The sequence below is a fragment of the Manacus vitellinus genome, unplaced genomic scaffold, assembly GCF_001715985.3.
Source record: "Manacus vitellinus isolate BGI_N305 unplaced genomic scaffold, ASM171598v3 scaffold_27_pilon, whole genome shotgun sequence".
Classification (NCBI taxonomy): Eukaryota; Metazoa; Chordata; class Aves; order Passeriformes; family Pipridae; genus Manacus; species Manacus vitellinus.
Genome location: NW_021940039.1, coordinates 2,284,901 through 2,308,984, shown reverse-complemented (window position 1 = coordinate 2,308,984; position 24,084 = coordinate 2,284,901). Strand labels below are relative to the sequence as shown.

Below are 24,084 nucleotides of genomic sequence, written 5' to 3'. Positions count from 1 at the left end.
TCCAAAACTCAGGAAAAAAAACATTTAACAGCAGCAGCCCAGGATTCAAGCACATCGGTGGCAAATGCTCTGCAAAAGTCTCCTGCAGCAGCTGGAAATTTTCCCAAATATACAAATATTTAGGAATGTTTTTTGCTATGCAAAGAGCCATGAGATTGTAAAGATGCAGGGCTAAAGCCCCACATTCCATGTTCCCAGCACAGGTAGAGAAGGCAGCAGACAGGACCACTGGAGGGAGACAGGGCAGTGAGGGCCAGGAGAGGACAGTGCTGAGCCAAATAAAGAAGCAAAAAACTTCATGGTCCATTTGTAGAGTTTGCTTTGGTGAACAGGTATTTTAAAAAAATCAACATTTGTACTTTTGATGGAATCAAAGGCAGAAATTTTCATTTAAAGAGCAGCTAAAAGTGGACGTGAATTCCATACCAGTTTGTGAGGGTTCCTGGATATTCAGGAACTCCCCACATGGCTGTGACACCGTCCAGACAGGAAAGCAGTAAGGTAAGTCCTTCCCTGGCTGTCACAAACTAACAAACACCTTAAAAGCTGTGGTGAATATCTATTTTGTGGTTTTTATTTATGTGCAATGGAGAACAGGACCCTCTTCACATCACTGGTGAGTGGAGGAGGTGAGAGGAGTGACGGAACAACCTGCCCATCCCCAGCAGCATCTGCCTTGGGGCAACTCTGCTGATTCCCAGAGAATTCTCCAAAGCAGCCCAAAAGGATCATGGTCATGGGGACTGTCCATGGCACAGCTGTTCATGTGGTCATGGAAAAACTGAGAGGGGCTGAGCCTGAGCATCCCTCGGGCACCACTGAGAGTACCACGGTCCCAGTCTTTCTGAAACTGGAATGAACCAGAGAGAACTGGATCCCACTAGGACAAAGAGGATCCACCCAGAATGAATTGGATCCAACCAGAATGAATTGGATCCAACCAGAACAAAGAGGATCCAACCAGAATGAACCAGCCAAGGAAGGGTTCAAGGAACAGAGAGGGACTCACTCCACAACTGCCGACCCCTCCTCGTCCGACTGTGTCATCTCGTCCTCGGACTGGTCGCTGAGCAGGTCGCAGGGCAGCAAGGACGAGGTGTCTGCCAGCTCCAGGACGGGGGCGATGCTGGGCCGGCGGTTCCCGGAGCCGTTCTCGGCCGGCAGAGCCAGTTTGCTGCTGTTGGCAGGGCGACATTCCGTGTTCTGCAGGTCCATGGCCACTGTACCTGGACGTGGCGGGGAGGGAAGCACGGCAAACACACTCTAAGGAGGTGCAGAGACCTGAGGGAGCACCCTGGAGCCCTGCACAGGGATGAGGGACAGCCCAAGTGATGCTCAGCCATCCACAGGCATGGGGAGTGCAGGGAAAGCCCCCACCAGTGACCTCCACCTGGGCACTGGTGTGTGGAGCATCTCCCCGGGGGCACAGCTCAGCGGGCCCAGGGACTGTCCCTGTCTCTGTTGCCAGCTAAAACGTTTGCCCACCTGCTGCTCACTGAACAGCAAAACCTGGCTCTGTGATGGTTTTTATCATTGTGATATATCTGTGAGATGAAAACCCTCCAGCCTAACCCCTGCCTGCAGCTCCCTGTAGGCTCTGGGAGGCACCAACCAGGTTGGGAACAGCCAATTTAGGAATCATGTCTGCCCCTCACTGGGACACTGCCCTCCCCATGGACACCTTGTCACCCTGGTGGTCCTCAAGCCCCCAGGGAGAGGCAGGCAGGCAGCAACTCCCTCATCCACCTGATCAGCTCCAGGTCTTATAAACACAGAATTGTTAAGGTTGGAAAAGTCCTCTAAGCTCACTGACTCCAACCATGCCCCCAGCACTGCCAAGGCCACCACTAAACCGCGGCCCCAAGTGCCACAACTACACATCATTTAAAACCCTCCAGGGATGGTGACTCCACCACTGCCCTGGGCAGCCTGTCCCACTGCTTGAAGAAATTTTTCCTAATATTTCTTCCACTGTGAAGAAATTTTTCCTAATATCCCATTGGGGACAAGAGAGACTTCCTCATCCCGTCCTCCAGTAGCTTCCAAAAATCCAACTCACTGATGGAGCATCCCACTAAGCAGAGCCCAGGCACTGGCCTTGCCAGACACCACTGCCCTGCTGGCACTCCCATCACTTCTGCCCCTTCCTTCACCCTTTGCCAAAGGTCCCTCTGTGAAGGAGCCGTGTTTGACGGGAACAGTGACAAAAGTGCTCAGCAGAGCTCTCTGCGCCTTGCTGGGGGATAATCTATGCAAATTGCTGCTCAGGAGTACAAACACATAAATTATTTGCCTGGAATATAATGTGCTCGTGTGGCGCAGCCTCCCCAAAACCCGCTCTCCCCAGATACAAGCGGGAAGTAATGACTCATGGTATTCCTCAGCTGCACAAACGCACCGCTCGCCGCAGAGCAAACGGCGCTTTCCTGGCGTGGGGAATCATAAACGTGATTTAGGACGTGGCCAGTGGCATTTCTTCCTCCAGGCCTGGAAATAATTGGGGGCTAAATCCAGGCTTGGGGGGGTTTATGCAAACACCCTTAATGATAACAGACATTGTGAGGTTTAATAATGATCTCTGAGCTCGCTGAGGACACCCAGGGTGCCAGGAGATGTGTGTGCTGTACTGGTGAGGTGACCGGGACGGGGGGTGCAAAGGGGTTTTTGGCACTGGTGGGGGAGAGAGCAAGGAGCGCGCAAGAAGCAAAACCAAACCAAACCTGGGAAAGGAAACGAACCCAAACTTGAGGAGGGCAATGGAGGGGTGTGTGCAGGCTCCTGCTCCCCCCTGCCCACGAGCCCCCAGCTCACCCATGCTGGCGATGATGCTGTGCACGGGCAGGCGGGACGGGCCGTCGTAGCTGCCCCTCCCCGCAAAGCCCTTCTTCTTCTGCTTCTCCTCCTGCTTGAAGATGAAGGCAGAGTTCTCCTCCTTGGTGATGTTGATGTAGAAGCAGGTGTCGGACGCTGCCATGATGTGCCGGGGGCCGGGGTTCAGCAGGATGCTCTTGTTCTCCTCCCTCCGGATGCCGATCAGGCACACGCCGTACCTGCGCCGGGAGCACGAGGTGGGAATTCGCAGCTGGAGAGAGACCCCCTCCGGGGCTTTATCCCTGCACAAGGGACCCCGCAGCGCCCTCCTGACCCCCAGGGATGCAGACTGGCAGGTATCTCCTGCCCACCCCCGCCCGTTGCCCCCCCGCTCTCACTTCTTGTGCGCGTGGAAGGCGGCGTAGGTGAAGCTCTTCCCCTCGTACTCCATGAAGAACTTGCTGTCTCCCATGCGGATGTGATAGACCTCATTGCCCGAGCAGCGCCCGTACATCCGCTGCCACTGCTCCGGGGACTCCTGGCCCTCCCTGCAACGACAGCAGCAGTGCTGGGATGGACCCTTTGGTGCTGGGATGGGACATCCCACAGTGCCAGATCAGGACACCCCGGTGTTGGCACAGACCCCGGCACACCGGCCAGGGCAGGACACCCCTGGTACAGCAGCCAGATCCCGGGGCAGAGCCACAGGAAAGGAGCACTAATAATCTCTGAAGCTGCCACCAAGCCCAACAGCGGTGAGATGACAGCGGTGAGATGACAGTGGTGAGATGACAGCAACACATCACCACGAGCTGTCGGCGTTTGCTGAGGACAAGCTCGTTTCCATCCCGGGTTTTAAGTGCCTTTTTGTTTAACGAGGGCCCCTGCAGAGTGCAGAGGGAGGGTTCAGAGCCCGTGTTGGCAAACAGCTCCGAGCATGGGGTGAGAGTCATCTGGCAAGGATGTTTCATAACTGTTTTGATGGCACTTTACCCAAAATTCAGACATTTCTGACTGGTCAAGGAGCGCAGGACATGCACACCACTGCTCTACCAGGCTGGCAGAGCTCCTTCCAGCCATGCTGAATATACACCCACCAAAAAGCCTGCAGGGTCTGGGTATGCTCAGGCTGTGAATTCACCTTCCTGCCAGTGGGACTGTGCCAGCATAAAGATTTTTTTTTTCCCAGTCTCTGGAAAGGTGGCATTGCCCAGCACATCTGCACTGGGATGGTTCCCCTACAATATGGCTTTTGCTCCTGACCTGGATGGGGGTCCCAGACCCCACTGTGCTACCCCAAACACACCCCAGACCCCCATCTCGTCCCCTTGGGCTCAGAGACCTCGGTGCTGCCGTCCCTCCATGCTCAGGCAGGAGCAGGGGAGGCCAGGGGTGGGGAGAGAAGGGGAGGGGTGGGAAGGGGAGGGCAGGGGCAGCACTCACTGGCCACGGGAGGTGTGCACCAGCAGCGTGATGAGGGTGGAGGTGGCAGGGCAGACACAGTTCAGTGCCAGCATGGCGTATTTGCACTCCTCTTCACAGACAACGTGATCTGAAAGGCAGAAGGGAATGTCACAGCAGGGAGGGGGACGGATGGTTTCCCTGGCTGGTAGTGCCTGGGGATGTGGTAATTTTGGGGTGGTGTTGGGGACGGGGTGTTTCCTCCTCCTGCCAATCCAGGAGGGCTTTCAGCTGATCACCAGCTGGGGCACAGCCCCTCCAACTCACCTGCAAACTTGACATGAAATTTGTTTTCTGGTTTTAAGATCTGAACATAGAGGGGACAGTTCGGAGCAAAGTCTTTGACAGCCCAGGCCCTCAGGATGGTCTGGTGGTCCTGGCCAAGGAGAAGAGCAACAAGAGCTACTTGGCTGATGGTTTATTCTCCCCAATGCTTCTACACCTGATGACCTGCAAAATACCCACCACCCTGGAGAAGTACAGCAAGGGCTCCTCCAGCACTGCTAACAGGGGATAACTGTGCCCCAAAACCCAGCACTAATGGGAAACCAGGACAGCAGAGGGAAGGTGAGCCCACAGGGGGTCAGCCACCACTGTACTGCTGCATGTCCCTGTGCCATCCCTGTGCCATCCCCGAGGCTCTCCATGGCACTCAACCCCATCCTCTTGTCCCAGCTGCCTTCCAGTACCCTCCTGTGCTGGGCAGAGGTGAGATGCACCCATCACCCCAGTCCCCACTGTCTCAGACTGTGCCATCCCCTGTCTGGGCTCACCGCCGCAGTCCGGTCCACCTCGTTCCGGCTGCTGAGGATGAAACAGGCTTCTCCATTGTCCATCCTGCAAAGAGACAGCAATGACCCCATGAACTGCATTGGTCCACAAAGCTGGGCACTGCCTGTACCAGCCAGGGCGCTGCCAGCCCCCTCCCAGCCCCCAGAGAAGGGACACCCTCATTGCACATCTGGGGTGACCTCACTGGGGACCCTCCTCTGGGGTGCCAGGACCTGCGGGCAGCTCAACAGCGTGGCAGGACCGGCCTTGCCAGGGGTGTGCAGGGCTGCTCACTTGGCTCTCATGAGGTCCTGGTCCTTCAGTGCAGAGCCCTGGAGGTAGATCACTCGCTGCGACCACAGAGGGATCTGCAGGACCCGCCGCACCTGGATGTCCATCTCTGTTGGGCAAAGGATCACCACGTAGTAATCCTGGAAGAGAGAGGCCGGCGTGGGTCGGTGGGCCCCCAGCCCAGAGAGGCCGCGAGCCCAGCGCCGTGGGACAGCACGCCTGGTCCTCACCTGCAGGCGTGGGTGGGCATAGAACTCGTTGAGGAAGTCCATGAGGAGATCAATCTTGAGGGAGCTGACGCAGAGCACGACGTGTTTCTCCGTCTGGGCGCGGTGCCGGCTGTAGTTGCCGCCCGACTTCTGCCGCTCCATCCACAGGTAGACGAGCTCCTCGAACTGCAAGCGGAGGCAGAGAGCTGATGTCCCCGTCGGCAGGGCTGCCCCGGGGCAGGCTCTGCCTGCCTGTCCCTCCTCAGCCACGCAGGTCTAACCTGGAGCGGCAGCACGACCAGGGCGACGCAGATCATGATGACGACGAGGAGCTGGGAAGGCCAGATCTTGGGTGTCACATCTCCGTAGCCCACCGTGGAAAAGGTGACGATGCAGAAATAGAAGGACTTGAAGAGGGAGAGCTTCTCACCCGCTCTTTCTAAATGCTGGATGCCACAGGTCCTGCAGGGAGAAAGCCCCATCACAGCCCAGGAGACAGGGCAGCACAACCCCACAAACCTGCAGCTCGAAGTCATCCTGCTAAACACAAGTGTCACCTCAGTCTTGCTGGACCAGAATTGTAGCCTCACCAAGAAACACATCCATGGCCCCAGCAGCAGGAGATGCCACGGGCCAGGGGCACTGCTGAGCTCTGAGATGGCATTAGTCACCCACATCAGAGCACCATCTTTATTGCCAAAACCTCATGAGCCTGAAAGCTTCATTTCCTCTCCGTTTAGCAACTTAATGGTGTAATATGCCTCAAATCCAAGCCAAGGGAGCCAGGGGAAGATTCAAAGCCTAATTTAAAGCTAAGTAGCCAGTGATGAGCACTGCACCCCCCACCCCAAAGGAATGGCCTTGTTGTTGGAAACACAGGGTAAAAGGCCCAGTTAATTAACAGGAGCCCCAGTGGCCTATTACACAGATCTGGGGGGGAGGAAGAGCGTGGTGAGAGCCAGCGAGTGTGATGGGTTCTGGTCAATGAGCCGTCACACATCAGAGCCCACGTCCCTGTGGGAAGCTGCTGTCTCTGCTCTGAAACTCCTATCACCCTCTGAGAACCCCCTCATCCTCACACACGCCTGCTGAAAAGTTTCTGTTAAAATCATAGAGTTAGGGAGGATAATTAGTTTGGTTTAGAACCTCCCTCCCAGTGTTCAGGGAGGGGTGATCCCTGCCATCAACCCGGGATGGGCACAGCTGGTCTCCCTGGATGAGGAAGGGGATTTAGTGAAATGAAGAGCAACACTCACCCCGTGAAAACGAGACACAGGAGGGTGCAGATCAGAATGAGCACCTGGTTAAACATCGCGGACTGGGTCCTTTGGATGGCTCGGTGCAGGTCGTTCTGGGGAGAGAGGAGAGGGCTGACCCTGGCTCAGAGAGGCTGGAAGTACAAACTCCTCCAAGTGCCAGCTGTTCTCTTGCTGGCTCCGGCAGTGCCCCCCCAGATGAAGGTCAGGTCAGTATTTGGCCCTTGGAAAGGGATGGACATTCCCATGAGCAGGTCTGGGATCTGCTGCCCGGAGAGACAGCTCGAGTGGGCACGTGAGAATGTTTGAAATAACTCATCCCTGGCCATCCCTGTCAACATGCAGCTCCTGCTGCTCCTCCACAGCAGGTCACAGCCTGGCATTCCCAGCTGGCAAAGCCTCACTTCCCACCAGCCCGGCATGGCTGCACACACTGAGCACTGAAACCTCCCCAGAGCTGGGGGTATCCAAGAGCTCCCCTTCCAATCCCACTGCCCTCCACATCCCTGAGGAGCTGGACAAAAGGGGTCACTCACTATCATGTTCTCCAGGGCGTACTTGGCCAGCCAGCAGTTCAGAAACACGGGAATGAACAAATTCCGCAGAGGAGGCCAGAATATCTACAAAAGCAAGAGTTGTTTGCAGTAAAATCCATGCTCTTTAAAAAAATAAAGCTATAAACAGCCAATTCAAGCCCTTTCTGGAAGGATCCATCTTCAAGCTGAGCAGAGGCCAAACACAGCCCTGCTCCCCTGCCTGCACCAGAGTAGCTGAAAAGGGAGAATGGATTTTGGGATAAGGCTCCGGAGAAAGTCATTATATTGTAAAATATTGAAGGAAAAACTTCCTGGCAGCTTTAAATGCTACTTGGCCAGACATCCATTTTTCTTTATTTCACCTCCAGAACTACAGCACTTTAACTCCACTTAGAGCTGCTCTCAAATGTCACTGGGAAACACTCACCGTGATAATAAACGGTACCGTGTTGATCATCTCAAGGATGAAGGAAATGCGAAAAATCTGCTCCCAGATGTTCCCCTGAGGAATTAGAAACAAATAAGAATTAAATAAGCTTAAAACTTTCCCAAAGGACAATTAAAACGCTCCCTCTCTGCCACAGACCCTGCTATAGATGAGGGAAATATGCTTCAGGAACCAGGAAGATGCTCTGGTTTGCCTGCAGGAGAGATGCAGTGGTGGTGGCAGGCACACTGAGGTCAGGAAACATTCCCAAACCCTCCAGTCCTCTCCACAGCCACCACATCCCTCTCTCTTTCACTGTTGCTGGGGGACAACAATGCTTCATGCAAGGAAGGAGAGTGAGAGTGCCTGTTACAAATCGCTGGCACTCAAACCAGGGGGGTGATGCAGGGTCTGAGTCTCTTCTGCCAACTCTCCCCGGGTCCCTGAGAAGATGCCATTTGTTAAGGTCACTTTTTTTTGGCTTTTTTAAGGGGCTTTGGTCCAAAGGAGTCAGCTTGTTCCTCTCCCTGTCTGGTTTGGAGCAGTGCCCACGGAGGCAGCAGAGCTCGGCACAGGCAGGAGTCACGCTGCCGAGCTCAGCTCCAGCTCCTCAGCCTTAGGAATCCCGGTGTGTGTCAGTCTGACCTCCCTTAAAAACACGTGTAAAACAGGTCTGAATTTAAGGGAAAGCAGAAAAGGAAGATATTCTGCTCTGCACAACACTTATCCAGGAGCCCAAGGGGGAATGAGAAAGGAAAACAGGCGGAGCCAGCGCTGAGACAGCGCCGAGACAAACATCCTCCTGGGACACTCCAGCTTCAGGCAGCTCAAAACAGGAGAAATGAATTCATGCCAGGGGGGCAGAGCCAGGCTGTGCATCACTTCCCCCTGCCTCCCTGGGCACTCACCTTGTAGCTGAGATAGATGAGCAGCATGGTCTCCAGAAAGCTGATGAGAGCGATGCTGACCTGCAGGGACATAGGGAAAGGCTCTGGGGGCTCTCTCTGGGCTCTGTCAGTCCATCAGAGCTCACAGATCCCCCCTTCCCCGTGCCAGGGGGAGCCCCTGGGTATCACAGGTGGGGCAGAGCTCCAAGCCCAGCTCCTCTGTGCTCCCCCCCAACCATGCCAAGGGCTGGGTGCTCACCTGCACAGCCCACAGCGGTGTTTTTCTGTCCACCCAGAAGATGTGTGACCTGCAAAGAAAATCCCAAAGGGATCTAAGCTGTAGCCCAGCCACCCAGTGTCGTTACCCCCCACAGAATGCAAACCCAAGGGCACTGGTGCAGGACCAGCACAGGTACTGGTGCTCCCTACTGCCCAGTTTGCTCAAGCAGCCTCTGCTCTGGGAATAAGGCATTCCCAAGGGTGCAGCCACAGGCTTTCGTCCATGGATTTGATTCTGGCATGATGCTCCGCATCCCTTGAGCAGCCCCACAACCAAGAAATGGCCACAGGCAGCTGCCAGCAGCAGCCACCTCCATCCCTGCATTCCCACACCCTGGCAGGGCCAGACCCCAGCACTGGAGCAGCTCTGACTCACCAGTTTATGTTCGTGGACTGGTTAAATGCTGTGTAATTCTGCTTTTCACATTCCCAGCTAGGAGAGAAAGAGCAAGGAAAAGCAGTCAGGAACAGGGATGCTGGGATTGACCCCCCCAGGCCCACGTGGTGCCCTCATCGCTGGGTGCTGATGCTGGGGGAGGCATCAGGACAACACTTCCATGGATCCAAACACATTGATTCCCATAGCCAGGGCTTTCCACAGGAGTCTGTCTCACCCAGGCAGCCTTGAGCATCTTATTACTGGAGAATAAAACCCCTCAGGTACTTCAACCCATAGCAGAGATGCTGCAGAACACCAATATTCCTGAGGTACAGCACTCCCTGGCACAGCGTGGAACACAGAGAACTGGGAATTACCAGATTACAATTAGCAAAAGCTGCTGAGCTTCAGCTTCTGGGACAAGGCAGAGCATCCTGCCAGGCAGCAGCACTGAGCCAAGCTCTCCCTGCCTTGCTGTGAGGGATGTGTTCCCGCTGGCCAGCCTTTATTCTGTCACACACCCTCAGGAAAAGTGGAATTCCCTGAGCTGCAGCTGCACTAAACCTTTCAAGGATGAGCATCCGTGCCCTGCTTCGTTCTCATGGGTTTGGAAGCACTTTTGGAATGTGCAGGTGCACTTGGTAGCCTGCAGCCTTCACACAGAGAAAATCAAACTGCCAATTGTCCGAGCTCTTGGAAAAAAAAAGCACAATAGTTTGTGAGCTAAACAAAGCAAGGACATATTAAAAATAGGCTTATACTGAAACCCGGAGCAAAGCTGATGTATGGAATCATCTGTCACCTCAAGGACCTAAACAGCACAACGTATTTCTCTCCCAAATGCTTAAATGGGATTTAATGTAGAAGTATTCAAGGGCATCAGTGTTCAGAAACTATTTGCATGGTGATGGACTCGAGTCGTGAGCTCTCACCTGTGTCTGAAGGCCACGGTGCCCCCCTGGCCAAGCCAGGCAGCTCTTGGAAATGAATGTGACCTGAATTCTTCCCCCATCCTCTCCCTGTGCTCCAGGCAGGGCCAGTGAGTGCCCACACACCCATCCATGGGATTTGAGCAGGGAGCAAAGCCCTCTAACCTGGGAAGATTTGCTAAACCACCAATTCAAAGAGCTGGAGCGAGGAAAAACCATCTCCACACCTGCTGTGAGCAGCTGCCACTGCCCTCACCCCCAGCCCTGCCCAGGGGCACTCACCAGCCTATGCCCTCCTCGGGGTTGTCGAGCAGGACACGGACGATGTACAGGAGGCACGTGAGCAGCTTCAGGGAGAAGTTGAAGAGCCGGATCCTCAGGCCTGGGGTGGAGGGGAGCATGGAATGGGGCAGGCAGCGTTCCCGGGCACCCCAAGCCCCCTGGGCACCCCAGGCACCCTCTGCATCCTGGGTGCTCCACTCACACCCTGGGCAGTCCCCCAAAGCACCACCCCTGTAGCTTCCCACAAGCTTTGCACAGCCCCACCCACCACAGGACCCCTCGGAGCCCCAGGGCAGCACAGGAGTGTTGCTCACACCTTGCCCAGGGCTCTTGGTGTCCTCCCCCGTGCCAGACACACAGGAGCCGAATACAGAAATAAATAACGATGAGTCAGCTCCTCGCTGACCCCAATAGATGTGAGAGACGAATGAGGAGCTGCTGGAGTGTGCCCCCCTCATTAGCAGGCATCCATTAAAAAGCACCAGACCAGAGCTCACCACACTGCAACCAGCTTGTAGGAGAGCAGGGACAGCGAGCAAAAACTGCTGCTTTATCCACTCTCCCTCCCCAGCCAGTTCATCGGGTCGTTACTCAAATTACAAGTGAGAAATTCATCACATTTTCATTAAAAACTTCCCCGTGGGCACCCTGTTGTGCTGGGCTCCAGCTTTTTAACAAGACAACAGGATGCAGGGAGAAAAAAAGAAAATGTGAATTTCTAAATTAACGAGCAGGCTCCCTCCAGACAGCTAATGATATCTCGGAGAAAGAAAATAAAAACACCATCAGTCAAGTGGAGGCTAATCCGGGTGGCTGGAGCAGGAGTGGGTAGCTCACGGCCTGCCCTGGCTGTCCCCACGGCCTCAGGGAAGCACATGGGGACACTCACTCCCTGATGGGGACCTTTGCTCTCTGATAACCACAGGCAGCTCCGGGCACCCACCCTGCTCCCAACCAGTTTGTCTGGCTGATTCCTGTGCTGTGGTTGTTCCCAGGGAGCAGAGGTGGCAGGAGGCATCCCATCCTCCTCGTGCAACCACGACCCCCAAACCAAGCTGGCCAACACCCAACAGAAAGGCCAAGAGGCAGCAGCAGCCCCGGGTTGGGGACACAATGGGGACACGGCCACCAGCAGATGGCAATGGCTTCTCATCCCACAGGACTGGCTCGGGCAGGGTTTGGTTTCCCCCAGAACACACACACTCCATGCACAGGGCACTCACTGGATCGCTGGTTTTTGATGAAGAAGAGCTTCAGCCGCTCCTTGAAGGTGTTTTCATTCACGTAGAACTCGACCTGCACCCTGCGGGGAGAGCGCCCGGAGGAGCCCGTCAGGGGGGTGGCAGGTCAGAACAGCAGCCCCCAGGAGCCCTGTCCCCCCATCCCAGCTGGGAGACCACCTTTACAGCCCACAGACAACCCTGGACTCAGCCCCAGGCTCCCAGCTGCTCCCACAGTACCGAACCACCAGTACCACCAGTACCACCAGTACCACCAACACATGATACATCAATGACTGTCAAAGCAGCAGGTTTGACCCACAGGGCCAGGTCTGCTTTGGGCTGAGGGCTTTGCTTTCATTCCCACACAACCAGCTGACATCAGACCTACAAACTTCTCCTTCCACACACACTTTACAGTGTCCAAAACTTCTCAGAGAAGTAGTGGCCTTGGAGCAGCTTCCCCTGGCAGCTTCCCCTGGCAGCTTCCCCTAGCAGCTCCAACCCCCACAGCTGCAGCAGAGCAGGGGCAACGTCCCCAGTACTGCCCTGGCTCTGCCTGGGTAGGAAAAACGTTCAGCATCAAAGCTGTTAAAAATCAATTCAGCTCTGAAAGGAGAAAATTTCCCTTTGTTGCTAAGATACCACATTTGGTCATTCCAGAAAAACCCAGGAGCTGACAACCAACTCCAAACATCACTTGGCATCTGGAGCCACTGGTGACTCGTGGCACAGGGACGAGGCACTGGGACAAGAGTCACCTGCCAGGGCACTTCACAGGAACCAGCAGTGAGGAGCCACATTTCTGGTGAATCCAAAAATGTCCCATCCACTGCCGTGACCACCACGGGCAGTGTCCCTTCATCGGCTTCTCCTGCCTCCACCCCTGACCCCCACCCACAGCCCTCCCACCAGTCCTGCATTCCAGGTGGATGGGAGAAAACCTCACCAAGGCTGGAGGTTCCTCCCCATGGATGTCAGCAGGGGCTGGGATCAAGCCCACCCAGATGAAGGGTGTGTGGGCAAAACCAGCCCCAGCTCAGCTCATCTGTCGTCACCTCCCCTGGTACTTTATAAACACCTGCAGCCCTCTGCAAACCCACTGGTGACCCCGGGCAGGTTATAAATCACACTGGTCCTGCCAAGTGCCAGCAAAACGGGATCAGTTCCTCCTGCTCAGCTTCAGACTGAGCAAGACAAAGTCTGCTCATTATTAGTTCAGCCCATAATGGAGTTAAGTGCCATGAATTAGCCTCTTCCCCCGTTCACTGTATTCAACAAGTCCCTTAAGTAAGTGCTACTGTTATTACTCATTTTTTAACTCCACGGAAGAGCTCATCAAGACCTCATTAATCAGGCCTATCTCCCAGGCAAGGCACAGATCAGGGTGAGCAAATTCCCTGTGGCAGTCATTAAACTGCCCAGGTTATTCTGTCGGGGCACACGTGGTGCCAGCTCCGGCCGAGCGTGTCCCTGGCACGGCCACCGGGTCGGGATTTATTGGGAAGCAGCTGCTCCTCACTCTGACACAGAGTGGGATAAACAAATATTCACTGAGCATTAACACCCAGCTGGTTGGGAGGCAAATTAGGAAGGAGGTTTATGAGCCCCCTCACCCTGAGCCCCACACCAGGCAGCCCAAGAGGCAGGAGGGTGGTCAGAGGGGTTTTCCACCGAACCTGGTGTTTGTTCACCATGAGAAGGGAACAAGGAGGTGGGTGGGCAAGGACAGACCCCACTGCAGGGAGAGAGCAGGAGAATTTATGGGCCCTGGCTCTCCAGCACGATGCCTCAGGAGCAAAGAGCATTAAGGCAGACCTTCAGAAACCCGGCTCTAACACGTCAAAATTAATCGTTTCCAAAGCCAGGCTCGGCAAATAATTTTTCAGTGCCAGGGCATAAATCATCTGCCACGACTGCTCACAACACTGCACACAAGCTAATTGCTCCTTCTCCATATTAAAAATGCCCAGGAAATGCTGGGAACTGGCTTTCAGCTTGGACAAGAGTGCTGAGCACCCCATTCATCAGAGTCCCTCGGGATTAAGCGCCTTGAGGAGACGGAGACTTCAGGGAGCACGATTCCTCTCCCAGACATTCGTCTCTGTATCAAAGAAACAAACAGCAATATAAATCTCTGTCTCCAGCCAGATGGTTCACTGATCTATAGCTCTGCAGCCCACCTCGAGATGATGGATATAATTGCTGGTGGATAAAAGAACTAAATGATTAGATCTAACTTTTCAAGACAAAGTAGCCCATGTATTCATCCATCCTCATGGCTGCAGGAGGGAGAACACTGGGAAAGCAACTCAAGTAGGTCTCAGGAAGGGGGGGGAAAGGGGTGTTTATCACTGAAAAAGAATAAGGCAATAAAAGAACGTAGAGAGAACATGTTCCTGTGCAGATAATCTGCCCTCCCTGTGAGCTGGGCTGAGCCCCTGGAGCTGTATGGGAGTCCCACTCCAGCACTGGTACCTGCTCTGCAGCCAACACCCCAGTGGCCCAGGGCAGAGTGAGGGATGGCTTTCACCAGGCAGCTGCACCATCCAAGAATATCAAAGCTCCTACTCCCTTCCCAGCTGAGGGAAGGAGGTGATATCATGTAAAACATACCCTTTAATTTCATTGTCAAGAATTAACTTGAAATAAAAAATCAAGCGAAACTCTGACTGCGTTGCCACCCCAAAACATACCCTGAGGGCTCTGCCTTCCCTGCAGCTCAGACAGGATGGTCTGTTCAAGCTGCCATGGTTGGGCATCCCCCCACTGGGAGCATCCTTCCCACTGCCCCAGCATCCATCCCACTGGCCAAGCACCCCTGCTGCCAGTCAAGCATCCTTCCCACTGGGAGCAACTTCCCCACTGGGAGCAACCTCCCCACTGGGACCATCCTTCCCACTGCCCAAGTATCCCTCCCACTGAGACCATCCTTCTCACTGGCCAAGCATCCCACCAGGACCATCCTTCCCACTGGCCAAGCATCCCTCCTGCCAGTCAAACATCCCTCCCTCCAGCCAAACATCCTTCCCACTGCGAGCATCCCTCCCTCTGGCCAGGCAGGGTGGTGCCAGCCCAGCCCAGCCAGCTCCAAGGGTCACCAGCAGTGATCCACCCTGCAGGCAGGGAGAGGCAGCACAGCACACCTCTGCCCCCCCTTCTCCCCCCCTGAACCCCCCTGGGGCCGTGTGGATAACGATCCCAGCACAAGTTTAGCTATAAACCCTGTGCTTGGAAGTGTAATTACTGCTATTATGCACTTCATAATGCCTGAGCGAGTTCATTCTCCTCACTCCGTTATTTACTGTACTTTATTAATCTAAGATTAGAGGCAATTTGTTGTAAGATGATGAGTTCCCAAAAAAGACACAATAGTTTGTTCAGAAAAAGTGCAGGATGAAAGACCAGGACGAGCACATCCCACCCCACTGGCATTAAAATAGACACTGAGGAGCACAGCCCTGGCTCTGCACCTGTACCCTCCCCAGGGAGCTGGGACAAACACAGTTCTCTTAAAAAAGAGGAAAATACAAAAAACAGCAGCCCAGCTGCAGCCCCCCATGAGGGCAGTGCTGCAGGGACAGGGGTGGGTGGAGATGTCCCCCCAAAATCTGCATTCCCAGGACACTTACATGGGCAGTTGGGCACAGGCAGCTCTCTCCGATCCCCACGGCATGTGGCAACTGCTGGGCTTGGCCTGAAAGCTGAGACATCTCTCCCTCTCAGTCCAAAATCCAGCTCCAAAATCCACCAGCCAGTCAAGGGAAGGAACTGCCAGCTCTGCCCCAGCACCTGCCCCAAGCCACACTACTCCTTTCTGAAGGACTTGGGTGCCCCAGGTTGTTTTTGCTGTGTTTTATAAGACACCTCTTGCCATGAGAAACGTGGCTTCAAATAAATATTCCCCTTGACAGGAAAGAAAAAATCTTTTTTGCTCCTTGTCCTCACACTTCAGCTGGGTGGGAAATGCTGTTTCCAACAGAATCCTAGAATGGTTTGAGTTGGAAGGGACCTTAAAGCTCATCCCATTCCAACCACCTGCCATGGGCAGGGACACCTTCCACTAGATTAGGTTGCTCCAAACCTCATCCAACCTGGGACAATTTCTTGTCCCAGGAAATTTCTCAAGAAATTTCCCCCATCCTGCAGCAGGATGCAAATGAGACTCTTCAGAGATTTCTTGGGGGATTAAAAGAATAAACAAACCAACCAGCAAAATCCTAGAAATCTCTGCAATACTCTGCCAAGGCAGTGCAGTCCCAAGTGAGCCCCTGCTCTGGCTCAGCCTATAGGACAGCTCTGCATCCTCTGTGCAAATCCACCTGGATCAAATACAGCAGAAACGTTGCTGTGGCCAAGTCTGGAATTAGGGAACTGTGTTGCTGGCCCAGGGGGGCTCCCCAGAGACTGTGCCAGGCACAGCTCGGGGCAGAGGAAGGTGAGGAGCAGGGCTGGAAGCTCAGGGCTGCAGCATTTCCTCTCCCAGCATCCTGTGGCACGAGGAGCAGCAGAGGCTCCTGTGCAAAAGGCACGAGGATGCTGTGAGGGCACCACGCCATGGCCAGGCTGCCTCCGGTCCTGCTCAGCCTCCAGAGCATCCGGTGCCAACAGGGCCCCACGGGCACCAGGGGAACCTGAGCTGAGGCCAAGTCCTTCCCAAATCCTTCCCAAACCACCAAACCAGCCAGCCTGAGGCTCAGGTACCTGCTGATGGCAACCACACTGACCACCCAGGCACATCTCCCTGCACCTCCAGCCCTCCTGATTCCCCTGGGGATGCTCTTTCCTTTTTTCCCCCCACTGTTTTCTTGCTGCTAACAGATGTTTGGGTTCAGAAGTTACATTGAGACAGGTGCCACACTGAGCTTTGCACACTGACCCCCTCTGTGATCCGTGTTTGCCATCCTCTGCCCATCCCAGGGCATGCAGAGGATGGGGGGGCAGCTCCAGCCCTTCCCACCCGAGCTCCCGGTTCGCCAGCGCGACGAGCTGCTCCCGGCGCAGGGTTTGGAGATGGAAAGTGGGAATAACTGTACAGGCTGTGTGCACACAGACAACCTGGCTGCCTGCCAAGGGGAGAGACAGGGAACAAGCTGCCCCCACGCTCCATAAGCAGTAATTGAACAATTACTCAAAGGAGGAAGGCTGTGGTTTCGGCAGGGCTGTGCCAGCGAGCGTGCAGAGAACGGCTCCAAACACAGGGTGCACGGCCCTGGGGGTCCCTCATCGGCCAGGGGGATGTGTGGGTTCACCCCTCCTGTGAAGCAGCTGGGCAGGATTGATGCTGTGCCACGAGCCAAAGGTGGCTGGACACCCCTCCACTCCCCACCGAGCCGTGAGACATCGTTGGCAGGAGCTTTCTCCATGAACGCCTCGGCTTCTCCAGGGCACCACCAAACACCCGGGAAACCTCTCACTGCAGCAACTCCCCCAATAAATCTGGCACATTTTTAAACAAGAAAGCACAAAGCAGCCAGAGAGGGATGGGGATCCAGGGCATCACTCCATCTCCCACTTTGAGGGGCAGAGCCCCCCTGCCAACAAGGGAAGGGGAGAGGGGACACCTGTCTCAGGGAGAAGGGCTGGGGCCAGGAGAGAATGTTTCAGAGCCTGGGAGGTACATGAGAGCACTGGGGAGACCAGTGGCAGAGGCTGCATAGTCCCGAAGGCCAAGTATTCCAAACAGGGGAAATCCAGCCAGTTTTAGTGTATCACTCTCATCCAACATCCCTTAGTAGGTGCAAGACTGAAGTTGCTTCCCTGCTCCTTCTGCAGGGTCCCAGACGATCCCGATGGATCAGGGCAGTGCTCAGGGCTGAGGCACTCAGCAGGTCCCACAGCAGCCCCTGAGAGGCACCATGACAGCCACCGTGGCACAGTCACAGTCACTGTGCCACCATCACAGCCACTGCGACACCATCACAGCCACCACAGCATTGTCACAGCCACCATGGCACTGTCACATCCACCATGGCACTGTCACAGCCACCACAGCATTGTCACATCCACCACAGCCCTGTCACATCCACCACAGCCCTGTCACATCCACCATGGCACTGTCACACCCACCACAGCCCTGTCCCAGCCCTGTGGAAAGGCAGACATTCCCACCAGCTCCCTCATCCCCAGGAATGAGTTTGCTGAGCTGCCCATGCTCCTGACAGAGCACATGCTGACCCACACCACAGAGATTAGCAAAACTGAGTCCCACATCAACAGCCACGCTGCACAGAGAGCCAGGATGCCATGCCCCACAAGCTCAAAAACTTGTTTCTCCCAGATTTCGTGCATTTACCTCGGGAATAACTCAGGAAAAAAAATCCATCTCCTGTTTTATTATGGAGAGTGATTTTTGCCCAGAGAAAGAATTGATATTGCCAACCACTCTGCAGCAAATTAAACCCAGCTGGGTGCAGGTAATGTCATCCTGGCTCCAGCAGCAACGCTGCAGTTTTATTTTTGAGGGGATGGAAAGCAAGCTCCAAGCAGCTACTTCTGGAAAGACTCTGCCAAGACCAAGGTTGGCTTCCCAGGCCAGTCCTCAGGACAACTCAACTTGCACCATGAGAAGAGCAATTCCCTGAACTCATCCACACAAGCACTCGTGTGCCAGTGGGACAAGGGCTGGGCAGGAGGCACCAGGCTGAGGGCACTGAGCTGGGACACAGGCCCTGGCCAGCCAGGAAAGGCTTCATGAATCTGTAATGATATAAAAGAAATCTCCTGCTGGACTTTTGGTTCTTTTTTTTTTAATATATATATATATACACACACTATTTTTTATTATTAGAGAGGACATTGCAATGAGAATGGGATTTTTATCGATTCCTCGTTCCCTGAAGGCAGCTGCAATCCCTCTCCAACTGTATTCAGCAGCTGCAGGGCTCATTTCCAGGCACCAAACCAAGCACTGGAGGAAGCAGTGACACACTCAGGGGTTGGAGATCATAGAATGGTTTAGGTTGGAAGGGACCTTAAAGATCATCTTGTTCCACTTTCCTGCTATGGGCAGGGACACCTTCCACTAACCCAGGTTGCTCCAAGCCCTGTCCAACCCAGCCTGGAACACTTCCAGGGATCCAGAGGTAGCCACAGCTTCTCTGGGAAACCTGTGCCAGGGCCTCTCCACCCTCCCAGGGAAGATTTTCCTCCCAATATCCCATCTAACCCTGCCTTCTGTCAGTGGGAAGACATTCCCCCTCGTCCTACCACTCCATGCCCTGGTCAAAGTCCCTCCCCAGCTCTTAGAGCCCCTTCAGGCACTGGAATGTGCTCTGGGATCACCTGATCCAGACCTCTCCCTGTGGGGTCCCAGGGCTCTCGCTCAGCACTGAGGACACATCCCCAGCCGTGGGCCCTGGGCAAGGACCTGCTCATCCCTCAACTCATCATCCCACTGTCTCCCATCCAAGGTCTGGACGTTGCCCATGGCTGGGCAGTGGCACCACTTGCTCTTAATAAAATAATGATAATAATTTTAAAAGATTAAAACCCAAAGAAGGGAAGAAGCAATGGAATAACACACTGTGTTTCGTTCGCCTTATTTGTTTTGCAACACTGGAGGCTGACACTCATGAGTCTGCTCCTCTAATTGCTTGTGCTGATGAATCTGCATTGTTTAATTAGGGTCTGTGCATGGAGCTCATGGTTAATGGGTAATCACCAATCTGCTGCCAAGGATATCACTCCTTCCCCCAAGAAACCTGCCAGTCCCTGGGTGCAGATAATCCTCCCCACGGTGGGGATCATTTCAGAAGGGTTTGCTGGTCCCATACACAACTCCTCGGTGCCAAGAGCAGTAATGAACAAATCCTGTGCTTAAAAGCAGAATAATCATGGAATCACAGACTGCTTTGGGTTGGAAGGGACCTTTAAAAGTCAGGGACACCTTCACTAGACCAGGCTGCTCAAAGCCCCATCCAAGGTGGCCTTGAACACTTGGAGCATCCACCCCTAATCCATCACTAATTTAAAGCCAAGTCCAACCACTGTTCTCAGCAGCAGTACTGCCCAAAATACTTTGCTCACCAGTGCCCACACACCACACAAACCCCCTAGATTCCAAGGGGTTTTCTGCTCTCTGGAGAACACCGTTGGCTTCTCCCTGTGGGCAGAGCGACGGTCCCCGGGGCCGGCGGTGCCAGCGCAGCCCTCGCCCCTTCCCGCGGCGCCGGCGCGGGGAAAACACGCGGAGAACTTACTGTGAGAAGGAGGAATCCACGCTGAAGTCCTCGGCGTGAGGCCTACAGAGCGAGAGCAGCACAGCAGGTGAGGGAAGGCACAGCCACCCGAGGGGGGGAAACCGGCACAACCACCGGGAACGCCGACACCGCGGCACTGGCATCGCCCAGCGGGTCACACCACACCTCCCCGTTCAGGTCCCACGGGGGGGACACCAGGGACACAGTGATGCTCTGGTGGCTTTGCCAATGTCTGGCCCCTTTAAGGACTCAGTTCCGTGGATAAAAGCAATTTTTATGCCGTTTTTTTTTTCTTTTTTAAACGAGCCTCGCAAACGGCCTCGCTGCTCTGCCGCTAATCAGCGTCACGCCTTCTCTGCTGAGAAATTAGGCTTTGGGAGGTCGGTGTTTTTTAGGGGCTGGGGGTGCTTTTAGAGGAACTCAGTGTCGTGTTTCTCCTGGGCTGGTTTTACAGGCACGAGTGATGAACAGAGAAGGGAAAATAAAACAGCATAAAAAATAAATCAAATCAAATCAAATCAAATAACAGAAAGGAATAATGAGGGTAAGGGGGGAAGATGAGGGCAGGGGGAGAAAGAAGAACATAAAGAAATATGAGAGCGGGTGGGAGGCAAAGGGCCTGTGCTCGTGTACTGTACATCCCACAGACAGACAGACAGACAGAGCTGCAAAGGGAAATTAGAGCTGCAAAGGGAAAAATTCCTTTTGCAAAAGTGATGCTCTTCCAGAGATCCCTGGGATGGCTCTGGGTCCCCATCACCAATAGCATTAGCTGAGCCTGAGCCCTTCCCTGCTCCAGCAGTGCCCTGAACCTGCCTGAGCCTCAGCCCTTCCCTGCTCCAGCAGTGCCCTCTCTCCTCTCCTTATTTACCACGAGCCAGGACAACCGAGAAATATCACCCAAGCCAACGGGGCACTTGCAGCTCATAAAGATTTTTCTTGTATTTTGCTTTTGCTTTATGAGGCCACAGCACTCCAGCACTCCAGCACAGTGCAAAATAAATAAAAGCAATAAATCCACATTTCAGTGAAAATGCGAGTCCAAAGGAAGCCGATCCATCCCTCAGCTCCCGGGCACGCGGAGCAGCCTCCCTGCGACGTGATTTACTTTGCTGCTGCTGCTGCTCCTCGGCTCTGATCCCTGTGAGGGCTGCAGGGGGGAGCTCAGAGGGAGCACAGGATGTCCCACTGGAGCCACCACCCCGGGGGACACCGACAGCAATGTCCCCACACCTCAGATCTGGGAAAGCCACGGGAGATGCTCCATTTGGGAGAGATGCCGGGGCCTGGCAGGAGGGAGCAGGGATTCGATGTGGGGTGAGGTGATGCCGTCTAGACACAGCCCCACCTCCCATGACAGGAGGCTGCAAGGCCCCCAACCCTAAATGGGGAGTTCTTGGGGGGTCGCGGGGCAGGAGGGGCTGGGGACAAATAGGACAAATCTTGTGCTTATCAGTTCCCTTAAAAGCAGCATAATCATGGAATCCGAGGATGGTTTGGGTTGGAAGAGACTTTAAAGCTCATCTCGTTCCACCCCCTGCCATGGGCAGGGACACCTTCCACTAGCCCAGGTTGCTCCAAGTCCTGTCCAACCCAGCCTGGAACACTTCCAGGGATCCAGGGGCAGCCACAGCTTCTCTGGGCAACCTGTGCCAGGGCCTCACCTCCCTCCCAGGGAAGAATTTCTCCCCAGTATCCCATCTAACCCTGCCCTCTGGCAGTGAGAAGCCATTCCCCCTTATCCTGTCACTCCAGGCCCTTATCCAAAGTCCCTCTCCAGCTCTCTTAGAGCCCCTTTAGGTACTGAAGGTCTCTCCAGAGGCTTCTCTTCTCTGGCTGAACACCCCCAGCTCCTGCCCCTCTCCCACCTGCCTCTCACCCCTCTTCCCTGCTCATCTCCAGCTTTCTTGTGTGACCCTCCTGGAGCAGTGAGCTCACACCAAGTGGTCCCTCGTGCTGTGTCTCACAGCAAGAACAAGCCCTGGGGTGGGTCTATCAGCTGTGCTGTCCCTCGGAGCAGTCCTGGCATTTATTGGTGACAACCACCCCAGATTTTCTCCAGCTGCAGACCAGAGGTAGGCACAGCCCGCGGGAAGGAGCTCGCCAGCTCAGCCTCCCTCCTGCCAAATTGGATTATCCCACGTTAGCAGCAGGGGCTGCTCAAGCCCCTCCACTTGTGTTTGGTTTTGAACAGTAGCCTTTTATGCCTCGCAGAGATGTTTATGGGGAAAGAATCAGCGGATGATTTGGTTTTCTCCTAATCTAGTGCCAGCTGGCAGTCGGGAAGGGGCTCATTCCAGCTGCAGCTCCCCAGTGCACAACAACACTCCTGAAAACCAAACAGCAGAAGCACATTTAATCACACAGCCCGATGGGGTCCTGCAGACCCTGCAGGTCTGGCACCACTGTGGGTTCCAGAGCACTGGGATGAGCCAGCAGGATTCCCAGGACACCTTCCTCAGACTCCTCCTTCCCACCAGGCACCCAAATTCTCATAAACAGTCCAATCGCTGAGAAAATATGGAAATTTTTCTAAGAAAACTAAAAATCATTCCAAATCTCATCTGGAAAACAGCTGTTTTCCAGATCCCAAAACTTATTATCCGTGATTTACAACAGACAGAACTAAAACCCTTTAACGGCGTCAGAAAGGTTGCACTGGCTTTTAATGGGTTTTAGATAATCTGCTTCAAATTCACCTTTTTATTTCATCCAGATCTGCCTCCCTGGGTATCCCTGTGCAGACAAACCTCAACTCATCTCATTCCTACCATGGAAAATAACCATGGCACAGGCTGCGAGCCCGACCTTCGCTCCCTCCTGGAGTCTGGGGCCTGGGAGACAAATGCCATACCCAGACAGGGAAAGCTGAGGCCCCTTGCCCTGGTGTTGCTAAGCATTAAATCACAATGCCAAGCTCCTGGCTGGCACAAGCAGCACCTCCCAGAGAGAAGGGCAGAGCAGGAAAGGATGGGAGAAAGGAGAGGAGCAGAGGGGGAAGGAACTTGGCTGCTCCAGAGACACGTCTGCCCCCACCTTTCAAGCTGCAGCCCCTTACAAAAAAGAAAGGTTTTATTAGAAGGTGAAGAGACAAAGGCACATTTATTATTAGAACAAAAGCCATAATAAACCTTACTTATGTAAAAGAGAGCAATCACCTGCCCACCCATGCTGGAGGCAGCTCCTCAGCTGAGCAGCCACCTTGCACCTCATCTGCCTCCTCAGCTCCGGCTCCAGCACACCCCAGCAAAGCAGTTCTGCTCCCCTGAGCTGGGCAGGGATGTGAGCAGCACCCCTGGGCTCCAGTACCCCAAGAATTTGGGTAGCAGAACCAGCCCCTTCTCTCCAGGGGAGGAAGGCAGCCATGCCAAGCCCCGGCTCTGCTCCCAGCCCTGCCAGGGCGCTGCAGGATCCAGGTGGCATTTGGCTCATCTGCCTCATGCAGATAATTTGAGGCTAAAAACTGTCCCTGCCTTTCAAGTGCTCGAGGATGCTCAGATGGAGAGAGCAGCAAAGCACAGCTGCAGCTCAGCCCAGCTCACAGAGAGCCCTGCTCCCTCCCAGCAAACTCCCTGCCAGCCCTGCGCCTTCCCTGCTGTCTCCTGGATTTTTGGTAAATGAAGAGTATTAAAAATTCACCCCTGGTTCTGCATTTCCTATTCAATTTACAGCCATCATTTCCAAACAAAAAAAAAACCCAAAAAACAAAATCATGCCTTGACTTAAAGCCTCTGAGAGTTAAAAAGACACAAGTAATGACCTGCCAACACCACACTTGGCTTCAGGCTGCTTAATCACCACTTGCAAGGCTCAGAGGTGTTTGGAGACCAGGGCAAAAAGGTATTAAATCTGATGCCTTTCTCCTCTGGCCATGGGAAGGATTTAATGCCTTTTCACCCTGATCTCAAAATGCCTTCAAGATGAGGTCAAGGCAGGGGGGGTTAAGATGAGCCAAGCAAGGTAAGTGCTTGGGAAGGCTTCCTGAAGTGCTGCTCATGCTCTAAAGACATGAGCTGCACCACGGTTCCTACCATATTGACAGTGAGAAACTCAGCCCAAAATAGCCTGATGTGAGAAGGACAGATGGAAGGAGATGAAAAAAGAAAGTAAAGAGGGGGAGAAGGAACGAGCAAGAGGAAGGGGAA

The 24,084-nt window shown here is 54.3% G+C and overlaps 1 protein-coding gene across 7 annotated transcripts in view; it reads right to left on the bottom strand.

The window, feature by feature from the left end:
- KCNT1 (potassium sodium-activated channel subfamily T member 1) overlaps nt 1-24,084 on the bottom strand; it is a 39,546-nt gene that overhangs the window by 8,542 nt on the left and 6,920 nt on the right. For 4 of the 7 annotated variants that reach the window (XM_018074160.2, XM_029960484.1, XM_025895269.1 and 1 more), the window contains exons 2-19: nt 19,940-19,981; nt 11,742-11,821; nt 10,519-10,618; nt 9,305-9,361; nt 8,909-8,957; nt 8,671-8,730; nt 7,763-7,837; nt 7,336-7,419; nt 6,800-6,894; nt 5,825-6,005; nt 5,565-5,729; nt 5,338-5,474; nt 5,046-5,109; nt 4,540-4,648; nt 4,255-4,363; nt 3,210-3,359; nt 2,812-3,050; nt 1,010-1,226 (exon numbers count right to left, since the gene is read on the bottom strand). In XM_018074160.2, the coding sequence (XP_017929649.2) occupies nt 1,010-1,226; nt 2,812-3,050; nt 3,210-3,359; nt 4,255-4,363; nt 4,540-4,648; nt 5,046-5,109; nt 5,338-5,474; nt 5,565-5,729; nt 5,825-6,005; nt 6,800-6,894; nt 7,336-7,419; nt 7,763-7,837; nt 8,671-8,730; nt 8,909-8,957; nt 9,305-9,361; nt 10,519-10,618; nt 11,742-11,821; nt 19,940-19,981 (2,013 nt within the window). The remainder of the gene's footprint in view (nt 1-1,009; nt 1,227-2,811; nt 3,051-3,209; nt 3,360-4,254; nt 4,364-4,539; nt 4,649-5,045; nt 5,110-5,337; nt 5,475-5,564; nt 5,730-5,824; nt 6,006-6,799; nt 6,895-7,335; nt 7,420-7,762; nt 7,838-8,670; nt 8,731-8,908; nt 8,958-9,304; nt 9,362-10,518; nt 10,619-11,741; nt 11,822-19,939; nt 19,982-24,084) is intronic. The other 3 variants (XM_025895272.1, XM_025895273.1, XM_025895270.1) reach the window with 2 other exon arrangements.